The sequence below is a fragment of the Nipponia nippon genome, unplaced genomic scaffold (assembly GCF_047370975.1).
Source record: "Nipponia nippon isolate SJK-2023a ecotype South Korea unplaced genomic scaffold, ASM4737097v1 scaffold_3, whole genome shotgun sequence".
Lineage (NCBI taxonomy): Eukaryota > Metazoa > Chordata > Aves > Pelecaniformes > Threskiornithidae > Nipponia > Nipponia nippon.
The window spans coordinates 59,815,831-59,830,778 of NW_028262347.1; the positions used below are offsets into that span (position 1 = coordinate 59,815,831).

At 37.8% G+C, this 14,948-nt stretch overlaps 1 protein-coding gene across 4 annotated transcripts in view; it reads left to right on the forward strand.

Moving 5' to 3' along the window:
• Positions 1-14,948, forward strand: part of LARGE1 (LARGE xylosyl- and glucuronyltransferase 1) — a 296,062-nt gene that overhangs the window by 83,539 nt on the left and 197,575 nt on the right. For 3 of the 4 annotated variants that reach the window (XM_087766202.1, XM_087766205.1, XM_087766203.1), the window contains exon 3: positions 3,729-3,915. In XM_087766202.1, coding sequence (XP_087622328.1) covers positions 3,810-3,915 — 106 coding nt within the window. In that variant the 5' untranslated portion in view covers positions 3,729-3,809. Of the gene's footprint in view, positions 1-3,728; positions 3,916-5,791; positions 5,945-14,948 lie in introns of those variants that run through there. The other variant, XM_087766204.1, reaches the window with a different exon arrangement.

The window sequence follows — 14,948 nt, forward strand, 5'->3', positions numbered from 1 at the left end:
GATCTGTACATGTGCAGTAGGTTTTATAAATCTCGAACTGGGTGTACTGTAGAAGTGTAGAGCATCTGACTTACTGACAGCAAGACATACATGCATGATGTACATACAGCTAACTTTTCTGGATATCACTTATTTTATCAGATTTCTAAAATATAATTATATGATGTTCTTGGAGCACATTCAATACATTAAAAATTGAAGACCAAGGTAGGAGAATATCCTGAAATGCAGGTACCTTCTCTGGATCTGTGGCATGGGCAGAAAATGTGATTGTGTCTGGACGAGTGAAGCTGAGACCATGTTTTAAACTGCAACCCCCTTACCAGAAACTCTCCCAACTGTTCCCTTTCACTCCGGGGCTAATTTTGATCTCCCTCGCTTTGAGATAAATCCCATAAAGGTGGCTAAAGTTGCAGATGTTCTGTGTGGCTCAGTTAGTGTAGCTGAAAATACTAACATTGGGCTACAGATTAAGAGGAGGCACTGGCTGTTTTTTGATCTGAGTATCGCACCTGGATCCTCTGCTGAAATTGGCCAGTTACTTCCTTATCCTTTTTTTTTTCTTCCGACATATTTCATGCTATGTATTTCTGCGTACAGGTGTTTAGTTAGCATAGCTGTTAAGACTGAAAGCTATCAGGAGGAACACTGCATGGATGTAAATGTAGTGAACCGTCTTATAGCGAAAAGATGAATATAGCTAGCAATGTCACATTTGAAGTAGCTGCATTTTTAGCCTGTACTATGAAACTGCTTTCTAAGATCATTTAGGCAGGTGACAGTCTGATTCAGTAAGACTATGGCTTGAGGAGCAGTGGATGCTGTAGGAGAAGTGTGAAAGGCAACGGCGAGCTCATATGGCAGAAATGTGCACAGTGCTCTCCTGTTCTGTGCTCAGCCCTTGCTCCAGCCAGTGTTGTCAGTCACTTTCCTTTCAAGACAGGTATCAGTCTGGCACTTGTTGAATGGAAAGGGAAACCAAGTCAAAGAATTGCAGTCTCTTCTTTCAATTTATTTGATGATGGTACGTTAGGTAAAATTCTTTACAATAATGAATACATGATTGAGTCCAAAGCTTTTCCTTTAAGAGAAGCATCTTCATTACCATTCATGGACCTTTGATATAATTGTGTAGGGTTTGCACATGATGCATTGTCTAGTTTGGAAAAAAATACTTAGCAGGTGTGGTGATTTTATACACTGGAAATAATTATTTAAGACTCAAGGGAAGCTATTCACAACTTTGGAGCGGTGGGAAGATAGTAGAAACTTCCGTTAAAATAGTTATGGCTCTTTCCTCTTCTAAAGCACCATTAAAAGAAGGATCTCAGTATTTCCTAGCATGATCCATCACAAGCTGACTTGTCTGCCTAGGATTTTCCCAAATGTCTTCCTAGTTAGATGAAAGATGTGCATGAACATGCAGAATGATTTGGCTGTTTTGTCTGAATGATGACAATTTGTAGAAAGCTGAATTTGCCACATTCCTAGCTGAACTGGGAGTTCAATGTTGTTCCTTATACTTTCTTAATTTGTTAGGGTACTTTACATTCATGGGGCAGAAAAGCTGGATTTTATCCTCCATGTTGACCTATTCAGTAACTTAGCATGCATGGATATTTAAAAAAATATATAGGAAAAAATGAATGGTTTCTTAAATATGCGGCCCTGGGATTAATTAATCCACTAGCAGCGCTGTAACCCCAAGCTTCAGAGTCTGGGTGTCATTGTCCCCAAAACTGGTATCAGTGTACTTGTAATGGCATGATTTCAGAAACATGTAGTGCTGACTCTTAACTTCACTACCTGCGGGTTTTACAGGTATCATTGGTAGGAGCAGTATGTGTCCAATGCATGTTGCATTACAAGATGTTGCTATTGGCGAATGACCCTGCTTGTGAGTTTGTTTTTTCAAAGATTCATTTTTACACGCACGGATTGATGTCAGTGGTGCACACCATGATGTTACAGGAAAAAAAATAATAATATTCCTACTTACACTGATATAATATTCCTACTTACAGTGTGCACCTTACGACATACACACATATAGCAAGTGTAAACCACATAAGCCAGGAGAATTATCTGTGTTTTTCAAGTAGGCATGTAAAGGACTCTCTGAAGAGTAGTTGTACAAGCTATGTGATGTAAGGGAAAGAAATGAAATGTAATCGTTATCCAAATACAGTGAATAAAGATAAGAGTTCTCCACAACTTATCTGCCAAATGTGTGTCTCTGTCTAACACAGTGACTCTAATACCACAGTTGTTAATATTAAGTCTGTCCACATATTTTGTGCAAAATCTCTGTGGTGAGGCATTCATTGCGTTGCAAAGCTGACACAATGGAATGCTTTTTGTGCTGGCTCTGGACGAATTATAGTCCATTTTATCAGTTCCAAGGTCAGGAGTACTATCATGGCTCTTAAACTGTAGTGTAGTAAAATGGGCTCTATTGAACGTTCAAGGAACAGCTGTAAGTTTGCCTGATTACTGCAGCCAGGTATCTCCAGCAGCAGAGTTCTTTGTCTGAAGCCATTTCTCTTGTTTATAATTCTCATTTTTGCTGTAATTTCAGAATTGACTTTCACTGCAATATACGTGGAGTTGTAGAGCTCAGACATATTTTCAAGGCACACAGTAGCCATTGTAAATATGTCAGAGTAGAAATGCTTTAATTGCTGATTTCAGCTCTAGTACTAGTTTAAGCACAAGGCAAAGGGCACTGTTATTAAACACCTTGTACTGTGTTTCTTTCCCTATGATTCTTGTAGACCAATTCGTTTTTTCAAATTAGAAAACATAAGCCCTTTCACATGAAGCTTGAACTAGATGGACTTAATACCTCCCTTTCCTTCTCCAACTTCTCTAGTCTTAACACTAGCCTTTCCTTCCTTTAAAAAAAAAAAGCAAGATGTGAAACGTTATCTTTATGCCCTGCGTGCCTGCACTGGTGTGGGAATATTCATTTTCCTGTGAATAAAAATCATCAGATTATTTTGCCATCTTGGCCTCTGTGAAATGCAGAACAATAATTTAATCGAATTCAGATTCTGGTTTTTTTTCCTCATAAAAACAGTGGTACTCTCCAGGATCCCCTTCTTTTCTCATAGCATACAGTCTAAAGCTCCTGATATCCCCTTTTGTGCCTAAGGAAGCTTCCTTGCCCATTTTGCTCTTTCTCTTCTTCCCTTTTATATAGCAGTTCATCAGCATTGCTTTTTGATTAGCAACGTGGGTAATTTTAATAACATCCCTCTGCCCCCAAACTTGTACCTTTTATTTTTCAGTTCACCCTCTTGAGTTCATGACCACCTGCAGCCAGCTCATTGATTCACTGGTGTGACTTTTGCTCTTTGGGAGCAGGGGAAGAAATACGGGTGGCTTTCTCTTATCTGCCCAGGGGCACCACCACACATAGGCATCAAAGAATGCAGAGTTTCTGTAGAGTAAAAGGATGGTGAAAAAACAAATAAAGGTGATGTCTCTTTGTAAGATTAGTTCTGTGTGTGTTTAGGTGATATGATGTGTTTTATTGACTTACTGTCTTAGTCTGACTTCTGAAACTCGCTATATTATTAAGTAGTCATGGATAATGTTGAAATGGGTACTGCAATTGTGGTAACCCTATTTTTAGCCTTGTTCTTTTAACTCTTTAGGAACACTGGCATAGTCAACCTTTCTGTAGAGAGATAAGCTGTTAAAACATTTTTTCCTTTCCTTTTCAGGGAGTAATATGTGGGAGGCTGTGGACTATTTGCTTCCGACATAGGAACAGCACTGGGTTGGGAATCTGCACTCCTGAGAGAATGCTGGGAATCTGCAGAGGGCGACGGAAATTCCTGGCTGCCTCTCTGACCGTCCTTTTTGTCCCAGCCATTACGTGGATTTATCTGTTTGCTGGGAGTTTTGAAGGTAGGAGGGAAATAAAGGCTGGGGGTCGGGTGTTGAATGATTTGTATCAGAGGAGACAAATGCAGATCAGTCATCGTTGATTTTATTTAAATAAATCTGGTTTGGCTTGCATAGGAAATAGTTCCCAAGGTGCAGATTTCAACAAAGGACCTTCCTTACCATGTTATCACCTCTGAGGAGGATGTAATTGCTGTCCCCAGTTATTTGATTTTCCTCTCATCTTTGAACTTTTCAAAAGTGCAACAAAAACCCCCCACCTTACTCCTTTCTTCTCTGTGTTTTCTGATTTTTAAAAGTTGATCTATCCTATGCCCTGTAATATTTTACTTTTAATTAAAATCAACGTGTCATTACAGATCTGCCCTTAATATTATTTAAAAGTGTTCAAAAAGGCATCTGTATGTCTTCTGGGCACTCTTTACACAACTCTTGTTTTTATGGACCTGTGTGTTAGACCTTACATGTATGGCTGACAGGGGCCAGTGAGTCTGATTCTGGGACATGAGTACCAGTACACATCAGGGAAATGTGTGTCTGGCATGGTTCTTTGCATAGTGGGCTCTGCTAGGTAATGGTCACTCAGCTGCAGGCTTTCTCTTGTCCTGTGGTCCAGTGTGCTGCTTCTCACTGGGCCAGGGAACACACAGTGGTACCTAGTTTGTGGAGTGCCAGGCAGTGGTGGGACTCTGTTCTGTGAGGTGTAAATGTAGCAGCAAAGAATTCTGTGAAATGTTTTATGGGCTCCTGGTTTAGTTATATAAATGCCTACATGGCCCAAACCTGCAAACACATGAGGCTCTTTTCTTGCCTCTGTGTGAAGATTATTAGTTCAGGCCACTGCCTCTATGCTTATTGTGCTAGAAGGCTGCACACAGAAAATCAATGAATACCTACGTGAAATCTCTTTATATAAAATCAGTTTGAATCCATATCCTTCTGGGTGGCGGTGGGTTGCTTTAGCCTGAATATCTTTCTGTCCTTTCTTCAGGTGGAGATCCTCAAGTTTATAGGTACATTGACTTGAAGCTATATAACTAGCACTTTTTATAATCAGAGTTGGATTAACCACTACTTTGCCTTTTAAATTGTCTATCTGATGAATTTTTTTTCTGGCCTTAAAAGAGTTCAGCAGTGATACTTCGGTTAGGTGAGGTTAGAAGATGCTGGATATCCTATTTTTTGTTACTTTGTAGCTTGCTTTTTTTTTTTTTCCTTTTTTTATTGGGATGGAACATTTTATGTTTGGCAATAAGTGTGTTATATTGGCAAGAGCAAAAAAAGTTGTTCAGCCTTTGTAGTTATCTTAGCACGAGGAAAGGCGTTTCAGCCTTTTAAAAACTGTTCAAACACTAGTTTACAGTCTGATAATTTTAAAAAGGCATTGTTTAAAATACCAGGCTTCTTTTAAGTAACCTTGGCTGACGAATTTGTGCTTTGTTTCAAAAGACAATTGGGATTCCAAGTTCAATTACAAGTAAGAACATGTAAAGATTTTCAGTGTGTATTACATACATCTCTGAATAAGTTACATGCCAGGTACAAATATTTGCTTATGCAAATTTATTTGGTTACTTAAAACTCTGCCTTAATGGGAAGTAACTCTATGAGCTTATTCTAGAATGAAACACTTATGGGATTCATGTTAAATTGGAAATATGAGGGGTGCTGGCTGCATACTTGAAAACTAATGGTCTGACAGGCAGAACAGTACTGATTTTGTTTGATTTTTAAAAGCTGAGCAAATGCAGGCCTCACCTTTTTGCTTTTAGAATAATATTATGCTGCCTTGTCATAATGACTATTTTAATTGTGTCCACAATTGATAATGGCATGCTGCTTTAAATTCTTGTGTGTGTAGAATTCTTTGTTTTTACAGAGAGCTCAATACAAATTTTGAAATTTGCTGCTACATGGTATTTGAAGTGACTTAAAGCTTTCAGTGTGAATTCATCTTAAATGCAAACCAGGGAGCAAAGCCCATTACCTATTAAGAAGCCTTGCACTGGAAAAGGACTGGAAATTATATAAAGTTAGTAACTCTTTCTGTTATTTTTCTGTATCTGTTTTCTTTTTCTTTTAATTTTTGGATGGGGCATGATTTAATCTTTGTTGGTTAAAAACTAAGGTCAGTTAAAATATTTACTTAAGTGAATAATAGCTAGCGTTTTCCTTAACTTGTAGGTATTATGGGCAGAGAGTTAAAGCCATTTTGTCATTTTATCTGACTTCTTGTTTTGTACTCCACTATGGTTCACACAATTTAGTTATGTTTTAAGCTCTCTGTGTATAGTTGAGTAAAAAAAAAAAAAAAAAGTCCCACAACAGCTTTGTGCCTTGATTTGGAACCAACAGGAGTGGAGAGTCCTCTCTGTCTTCTGGCACTAGTTTCTTTGGTTAATCACAGACAGTGCCAGAAGTTTTCTTTTCAGTTTATCTGGTTTTAGATTCAAGTAAACGGTTCTTGTTATACTTTTCTCCACTAAGTTAAAGAAATCGTCAGTACCTGGTATCTTCATACACTCACTTAATTATTCAGGGTGGAAGGGATCTCAGGAGTTCCCTGGTTAAACTCCTGCTCAAATCAGGGTTGGCTTTGGGGTAAGGCAAGATTTCTTAGGCCTTTATCCAGTCGTGTCTTGAAAACCTCCAAGGATAGAGACTACATGGCCTCTCTGGGCAACTTGTGCCACTGCTTGACTGTCCCCTGGTAGAAGAGTTTCTCCTTATATCTAGGTTGAACCTCCCTTGCTTCAATTTATGTCTGATGTCACTCATCGCCTCACCATTTATTGCTGTGAAGAGTCTGGCTCTGTCTCCTTGCGACTTGCTTGTAGGTACTAGGGAGCTGCCAGTAAGTCCCACAGAGCCTTCTCTTCTCCAGGCTGAACAAGCCCAGGGAAAGCACTTCAGCCCCTGTACAACTTGATAGCCCTACACTGAACTTCATCAATGTCATTCTTATATTTGGGACCCCAAACTGGACACAGTGTTCCAGATGTGGTCTAATGAGTACCAAGCAAACGAGAATGGTCACTTCCCTCAGTCTATTTGCTATGTTCCTGTTGATACAGCCCAGAATGCCATTGGCCTTCGTGACTGTCCAGGCATGCTGCTGGCTCGTGTTCAATGTTCTGTACACCAGGACTACAGGTCTTTCCCAGCAGGACTAGTTAACAGCCTGGTTACGAGTGGGCTAGTCCTTCCTAGGTACAGGGCTTTGCTTTGTTCATTCCTCCAGACTGTCTAGGTCACCCTGGGTGGCACGCTTGCCTGTGAGTGTATTGACTGCAACCTCCAGGCTTGATGTCATTTGCAATCTTGATATGGGTGAATTCTCCTTTGAGTCATTGATAAAAATATTGAAAAGGACTGGTTACAGAATACACGCTGAGGAACTCCACATGTTACTGACTTCCAGACAGAGGATGAACGAGTAACCATCACACTTTGAGCCCAACATTCCAGCTAGATTTTCACCCGTCTAGTAGTCCACACATGTAGACTGTAAAATCCCAATTTGAATACAAGGATGCTGTGGGAGACCATATTGAAAGCTGTGCTAAATTCAAGGGAGATCACATCTACTGGTCATCACTTATTCACAGGTCTAGTGATTTCATCACAGAAGGTAGGCAGGTTGGTCAAGCATGATTTACCCTTGGTGAATCCATGCTAGTTATTCCCCTGTCAGGCCTGGGTATGTTTCCCTTTGGAGGTACTTATATGTAGTAGTCAGATCACCTCTCAGTCTTATTTTCACTACGCTAAAAAGGTTGAACTGGCTGAGCTGCCATAGCAAAAAATGTTGTGCTCTTTTTTTTTTATTCTTTTGCAGTTTTTTGTTTGTTTGTGTGTATGTTTCAGGGCTCCAGAATCAAGTGTCTCTCCTCACTACCGATATCTGTCCTAAAATTACGTGTTCTTGATGTAATTAGGAATTACATTACTCATCCATGTGTTTATATCTAAGAACCTAAGTTATTCATTTGCCATAGCATGGCAGTGGGATCACATTTAGAAACCCTTTATAAGCTCTTTGTTAGTGAATCTGTGATATAAAATATGCCCTAATGTAATCAGTTCCCATGTTCTGCTTTTTAGATAGTTTGCAATTCTATAGGACAGAATTTTGTTTCATTTTGGGTTTTGTTTCTCTTGTCAGAAAGTACATTGCAGCCTGCTGCTTCACAGCTGCCACTCAAACACTGCCAATAAGACCCTTCCCTTGGAATATTCATTGGAGGTGGCATTACCCAAGCTGTGACAGCAACAGCTACTAAAAGCCTCATTAATCATGTATAAATGTCTATTAAGGTTATGAACTAGAATATTAAAGAGGATTTTGAATATTGTATAGCCTTTGAACGTACCTGGTTACTGTTGTTGTTTTTAATAATGCACAAGGACAGCATAATTTCACTTATCAGTTACTTTGAATGAAAAAGCTAATTGTTCCAACATTCTTGAATTACGTTCAAAAGGCAAGGTAATAGAGTAGGAAGGGTGGAGTGCATTTAAAACAGGGAAGAGGAAATAATCATATAAAATATGATGAATTTTCATTAGAAAGAAAATAGCAATTTCACTAACCAGCAGTAGCTCAGAAATAAAATCATTTTCCAGGCTATATGCAGCAGTTTCCTATCCTTTACCATGAAGGTCATGTAAAATGGAGGCTTAGAACTGTAACTTGGCACATGCTCTCTAGATTACTGATTCCTCAAAAAAGTGTCCACTGTGGCTACGTGGCCTCAGCAGATTCGCAGTCAGCTCCTTTTCAACAGGATGGTAACTTGAGTTACCAGTTTCCAGTTACCAGTTTCTGCGTGGTGGATCCACTTGAGGTTGAAAGCCATACGGTGTCTGCGTAGGGCTCCTGTGTAGAACCTATTTCACAGGAAGGGAAGAGTCGGTAGTGTAGCCTTAAGGCAAAAACTTGATAAGTTGTGTCAGATCATGTAGGGAGTCTGTGAGAGAGCAGGAAGCTAACAGTTTTTTTCTTAACTGCCAGGGTAACATTTTAAAAACAGAGCCTGGGACTTTCCTGGGACTTGCTTTCCTCAGTTGTCCTCTTTTCACTCTAGTGTTGGGCAACTATCATTCTCTGACAGTACATTTTAGTCCAAGTAATCTGTAGAGACATGATTGAAGCCAGAGTTGGGCAAACACCTCATAAAGTACAATAAAGTGAAATGAAGGAAGGCTGCAAATATTCATCTTAGTATTTAAATGGATTCACTTTGATGCTGTTCACACTCTTTTTGTGTATGCTTTCCATAAATATTCTAGTGAATATGTTAATTGGGAAGACTGTCTACAGAAACAATGAATATCCAGTTTTAATATTCATGGGAAGCAGATTTTGAAATCATATTTGTGAATACTTGAATCAGAAAACTGATTCTGGGAGTTCAGCTTTATCCAGTTAAGTGCCAAAAGTTTATCACATGATCTGTGTGCGTGATGAAAACTGCCCGAATTTTTAATGCTTGCAATGAGTTGTTCATAGGAAGAGGCAAACAAATCATTAATTGCTAAAATGTCTATCAGACACTTGCAACTGATGAACAAACATCAGAAAATAATCCCTTCACAGACAATGTAATCAGAAAGGGGCAAAATCCGAAATGCCTCTTTTCATTACGATTCGTTCAGTTTGCCTGAATTTTATCTGCTGTGCGTCTCAACAGGATTAAACAAGAAAACTTAATCCAGTGTCCATTTAAAATAGACGTTTTGACCTCTATTGATCCTGTCTTTTTAATAAAGTTCTGAGAAAAGAGGTCCTGTAAGGGTGCCTCTGCATATAATAGGGATGTTACAGTGATGGGTGCCAGAACAGGTTTACAGGATATGGGTTTTAGTTAAGATTGGCTTCATAGCAACTCCTTCATAAAATCCACTTATGTGTACATTTCCATTCTGGAGTAAATGGTGGTGGTTTACTGCTCTGTTGTTATTTTTTTTTAGGAGATATGCTGACAATTGTCGCTTAAGCACCTCTATCTCAGCTGTAATCCAAATACTTTCTTAAGTATGTCTGCAGTTTTTACTTGGGGATCCTACAAGAATAAAATCAGTCGTGATAGTAAAGACCTCAGGCTTATGTCAAGTTTTGTTGCTTTATCCTGGAAAACTTGTCTTTCTATGAAACCCCTGTGATTTGGATATACAGAGTATTGATGAAATTTGGTTGAAGTATGTGGTTGACCAGAAGGTCCCTGCTGTGAAAGCTGAGTCTGATTCTTTGCTCATCATCTTTAGCTTGCAGGTCACTATCCCCACAATTAGATTTTGTTTTACAGACATGAGAACCCTTATCTGTCTATCATCTAAGGAAATAAAATTAAGAAGTGAGTATGAAAACATAAAGAGTTTTACTCCTCGTTATATAAAGAAACGGGCTGCTTGTGAGCAGTGACTGGAAATTTGAAGTAGTTTCTGTGGCAAAACAAGAATGGCCTTAGGTAAAGAATGTGAACCAAGATACAACACGGTCATGAGAAGCTTCTGGGGGTCAAACTGTGGAGTTAATGAGGACCACGTTATTTTTTTCTTCTCAACCACTCTTTCAATTAAACTAAATACTTATGATCGTGCCGTACAATTTTATCCTTAACTAATAAGGTCCACCAAATAGCTCAACACCTAAATACTGATGTCAGTGCTGTTTCTTCCTTAGCTTCCCAGGAATTCATATCCTTAATGTATTATCGTCTCAGGAAATGCCATGAATCTTGTAATGACCACTTCTTTTGTCAGTGTGTTGTGTCAAATGAAAGCAAGTCCACATTGCTCTTTTGAATTCCAGTACAGGACGCGCTCTTTTCTCTTTCTCTTTTTGTTCTCTTTTGATGTTCTGATTTTTTTAAGTACATGCTTATTCTTTCATAAAAGTAAAGTAAGCTGTAGGCTTACCTTCTTTCCTCTCTGTGCACCTCTTGATTGGATGGAATTTTTTGTGTTTCTAAACACATATCTACCAGTTTTATCTTGGCTTTCTTTTTCTAGTCAGCTCTTAGTTTGTAATTTCTGAAAGAAACATAAAGATCAGAATGAAAAGGAATTCTTTGAGCAGAAATAAGTTACCAGCTTCTTTGGAACAGCAGCTTACGCTGAGTATAATCTGTGGGATTTCTCAAGGTTTTTGTTTCATCCTTGTCTTCCTCATTCTTTGAGCAAACTTTTGGGAAAAATGCAGTCTATAAAAGTTGAATTACGCAAAGGCGAACAAATTCCTTCCAAGAAGAAGGGACATCTGGATGTCTAAATTATTTTAGGGCTGCATGGAAGATTAGCAGTAGGAGTGCTATTTCCTGACTATTCCTCTTTGTCTGTTTCAAAGATAGGTACTTGCTAACTTCATAGTAAATAAATGTTTTTCTGCAGAAAAACAGAAAAGCAAGATGAGCTCAAATGTCTTGTTCTTTTTAAAAAAAACAAACCCCTAAGAAGTAGTGCTTGGCTTATTGAAATAAAATGTGTAGTTTATAAGTACACCAGACCTTCTTTGAGTGCTGGAACTAATGTAGCCTGACTTGCGGTGATTGATGTCATGCAGCTGATTGATGTTGAAGTTGCTTTTCCCACAATTAGGGCATTTATAAAATCTAGTTCCCATATAGGTTTCCTGGTGTCGAAATAAATCTTGAGCTCATGCTGCAGTGTATTTCTCAATGGTAAAATGTATAGCATCTCTCATCTCTCTGTGTGTTCCTTACAACTGTAGAAGCTTCATTACCTCTGACTCCTTTCCCTCTAACAATGTAATTTGAAATTAGCCAATCAGCTTTGGGGGCAAACAAGCAAGCAGGTCAACAAATGTGTACGTACAAGATGAAAAAAATACCTGAAATATAAAAGATAGAAAGGGAATTTTAATATTTTGATTCTGGTGAATGTTTCAGTTAGCTCAGAACAATTAACTTATGATATTTGGTTTTTTTGGAGTTTTTGTGTTTAAAATTTGTGGGTTTTTTTCAGATCAGGAAAAAGTTTGAAATCAGAATCTTTCTTGTTAGACAGCAAATTGCATCTGTAGTGTCTTCCAGTACTTTTGAAACTTACATTTTGAATATTTATTTAAATATGTGTAATACCATAAGGAGAAGGAGTCAAGTTAAAAATAAATTCAAAGACGTACTTTACACATCATGTATGGTCATTCTTATGTTCTGCAGATAATGCTCTGGCATGGTTTAGGAAAAGCAACTGAGTGTGAAGGTTAATATTCTGATATTGGATGGATGTGGTTTAGATATGCTTAGCTTACGAATACCAGTATCTTCAACACATCTCTTTATTCCCTCTTTAGCCTTTTCAAGCATTTTTCTGTCATGACAACCATTGGATTGTTCAGCTGAGTAGGTATTTCCCTCCCTTGAAGTTTTACCTCTCTTGTGTTGCTTTGCCTTCTGCAATTCTTGTTTTGAGACTTGAATCTAAGAGATTTTTTAAAATCTATCTAGTTATCCTTGGAGAATTGAGTGAAACGCACAGCTAACTTCAAATACATGGACTGACAGCAGTCATCTTGGTTCACTCGACTTTATAGATACCAACAAGGAAAAGTTGATGACCTGGAGAATTATATTTTTTTAGCCTGAGATTCTCTTCAAATTTAACAATGTTTAAGCCATTTGAGCTATTCTTGCTGTAATCATTTTTTCTAACCTGTAGCATGACTGTCCTTCTCCATAGTTCTGTGAAACATGACTCAAAGTCCGGGATGTAAAATTCAAGGTTTTAAACCTCCTTTTTTTTTCTTTATAATTTGGTTTAGTATTATATTCTGATCAGTAATTAGTGGGGGAGAACTGAAAGTAGTGAAGTTAAAATTACAAAAAACATTGGATTCATCACATTTTCCTAAGTAAAATTCACAATCCATAAGAGAATGTGCTTCTGTTTGGTACATTTACTTTTTAAAAAAATATTAAAGATAAGAACTTATGGACCTAGTTAAACTATTTTACTGTCTAAATAAAGTTTTTCATAATGAGATACTTTTCCAGTGAGCTTGCAATAACAGGTCTATACCTATTCTAAAGAAGAGATGTGTGATCTGCTCTCTGCATACTGATTCCTGAACTTCTGTAGATGCCCAATGAGTCACCATCACCAACATATACTTTCAGACACCTGGAGTAGCTTACAAGATTGGATTTAACACATTAAGGTCATGAGTTGGAAAACTCAAAATGTGTATCTACAAAATAAACTGAAGATGTGACTGTAGTGCAGTCAGACCTGCTTGTGTTGGTTGTAATTGAGCAAGCACAGGTACTGTTAGGGGTAGAGACAGGCCAGTATGAGAAGCAGAAGCAGCCTAGTCATCCTGTACACTGTTTTCTAGGCTGAGAAGCCTGGACCCCTACATCTTCAAAGTGATTATTGTTCTTCCTAAGTAGATTAAAACTGGTGCGTCTACGGCTGTTGGTGCTACAATAGCATCTTCATTTGGCTCTCTAGATATGGGATTGAGGTTGTCATGGTGTACTTTACTATCAAAGGATGTCGCATAGCATTCATGTAATATAGAGGATTATTTCTGAAGCTGAAATAAAGCCATAGCTAATAAGATAGAAATATTCTTATGTGCTGGAAAGGGCTTGACAAAATTGCTGGAATAAAAAACGTGAACGAGCTATCTGTTTATTATGTGATTAAGTAGAGTAAAGAAAAAAACCAATCCAAAAGCAGTTGTGTTCCTCCCCACCATTTTCTTCCTTTTCTATTTTTTCCTATTTTATCATTCATCTTTCCTTCCTTACATGTCAGTACATCTCTCCTAGAGCAGTTGCAGCAGTCTTTTGCTTAATTTATGTTTCAAAATGGAATTGGCAGACAAATCTGTCGATTCTCCCCAAAAAAATCACACAGAACAGCTACTGATGTTAGCTTGTGAAGATTCGTAGATTTTTACAATCAGAGGGACTGTTAACAATCAATGTCCCTAATATCTTGCATAGTGCAGGCTGTATTATATTGTAGACTTGATAGAATAATACTGGCTGGTAATTCCTGCATCTGACCCATGTCTTCTAGATACAACAGAACTTTCCTTCTAGCCGGATTTCTGAACTTGACTTTAAAGCTGGTAGAGGATTCTAGCACATCTCTGAATAAATTATTCCACCTTGTTCAAAAATACATGCTTTAATCCTTGTCCAGATTTTTCTGGCTTCAAGGTGGGAAGTGAAAGATGAGAAGTAGATGAGGAAAAAAATAATTAAAAAAGGATTATTTTAACAGTTTCGGTTTCATGTAAAATAAGCTATCACGATTGTGAGATATTGCAGTACATAAAGTGCACTGCAAGAAATATCACCTTGAGAACTATAGAAGAGAATGCTACAATTACCAAAACACATGGCTGTTTAAAAAAAGAGATAAATTTATAGGATAATTACTAGCCTTACCATACATATAGAAACTAGGTATCAGGATGATCAGTTGCCATCCCAGGCCAGAAAAACTAATTTCCCAAGCAGGTTCTTTGTTTTGGGCTCCAGGTTACCATACCTTTTCAGTTGTGAAAAATAACCCTTCAGAAAGGGTCAAGTCAAACACAGTCTCAGCTGCAAGTTAAGATGGTTTATTAAATTTAGGAAACAAGATTTGAGCACTAATTTGGCAATCAATTATTCATGAGATCAAGGCTTATAAACTTATATTTTATTGATCTTGTAATCTCAATTCTCCAAATAAAACATAAACCACTGTACAGTGTTTACAAGTTACCTTTACAGCATTAAGAAATGAAGGATTTCTCTTTCATTTTTTTCATTCAGTAAGGCATTTCATTCAGTAAGGCATTCAGTATTCTAGAACCATATTGAACTAATACCACAGCTTTAATATTTCACAATCAGTAAATTTCCTGCCTGTCATTGGATTTAATTTAACCTAACTCAGTGATTTTGCTTGTTAACTTTAGCAGGAATAATGTTTTCAGATGAATGAGTGCTATAAAAGTCTGCTTTTTATTCTCTACTAATCAAACTATTATAATGGGTATCCCAAGTGATCTA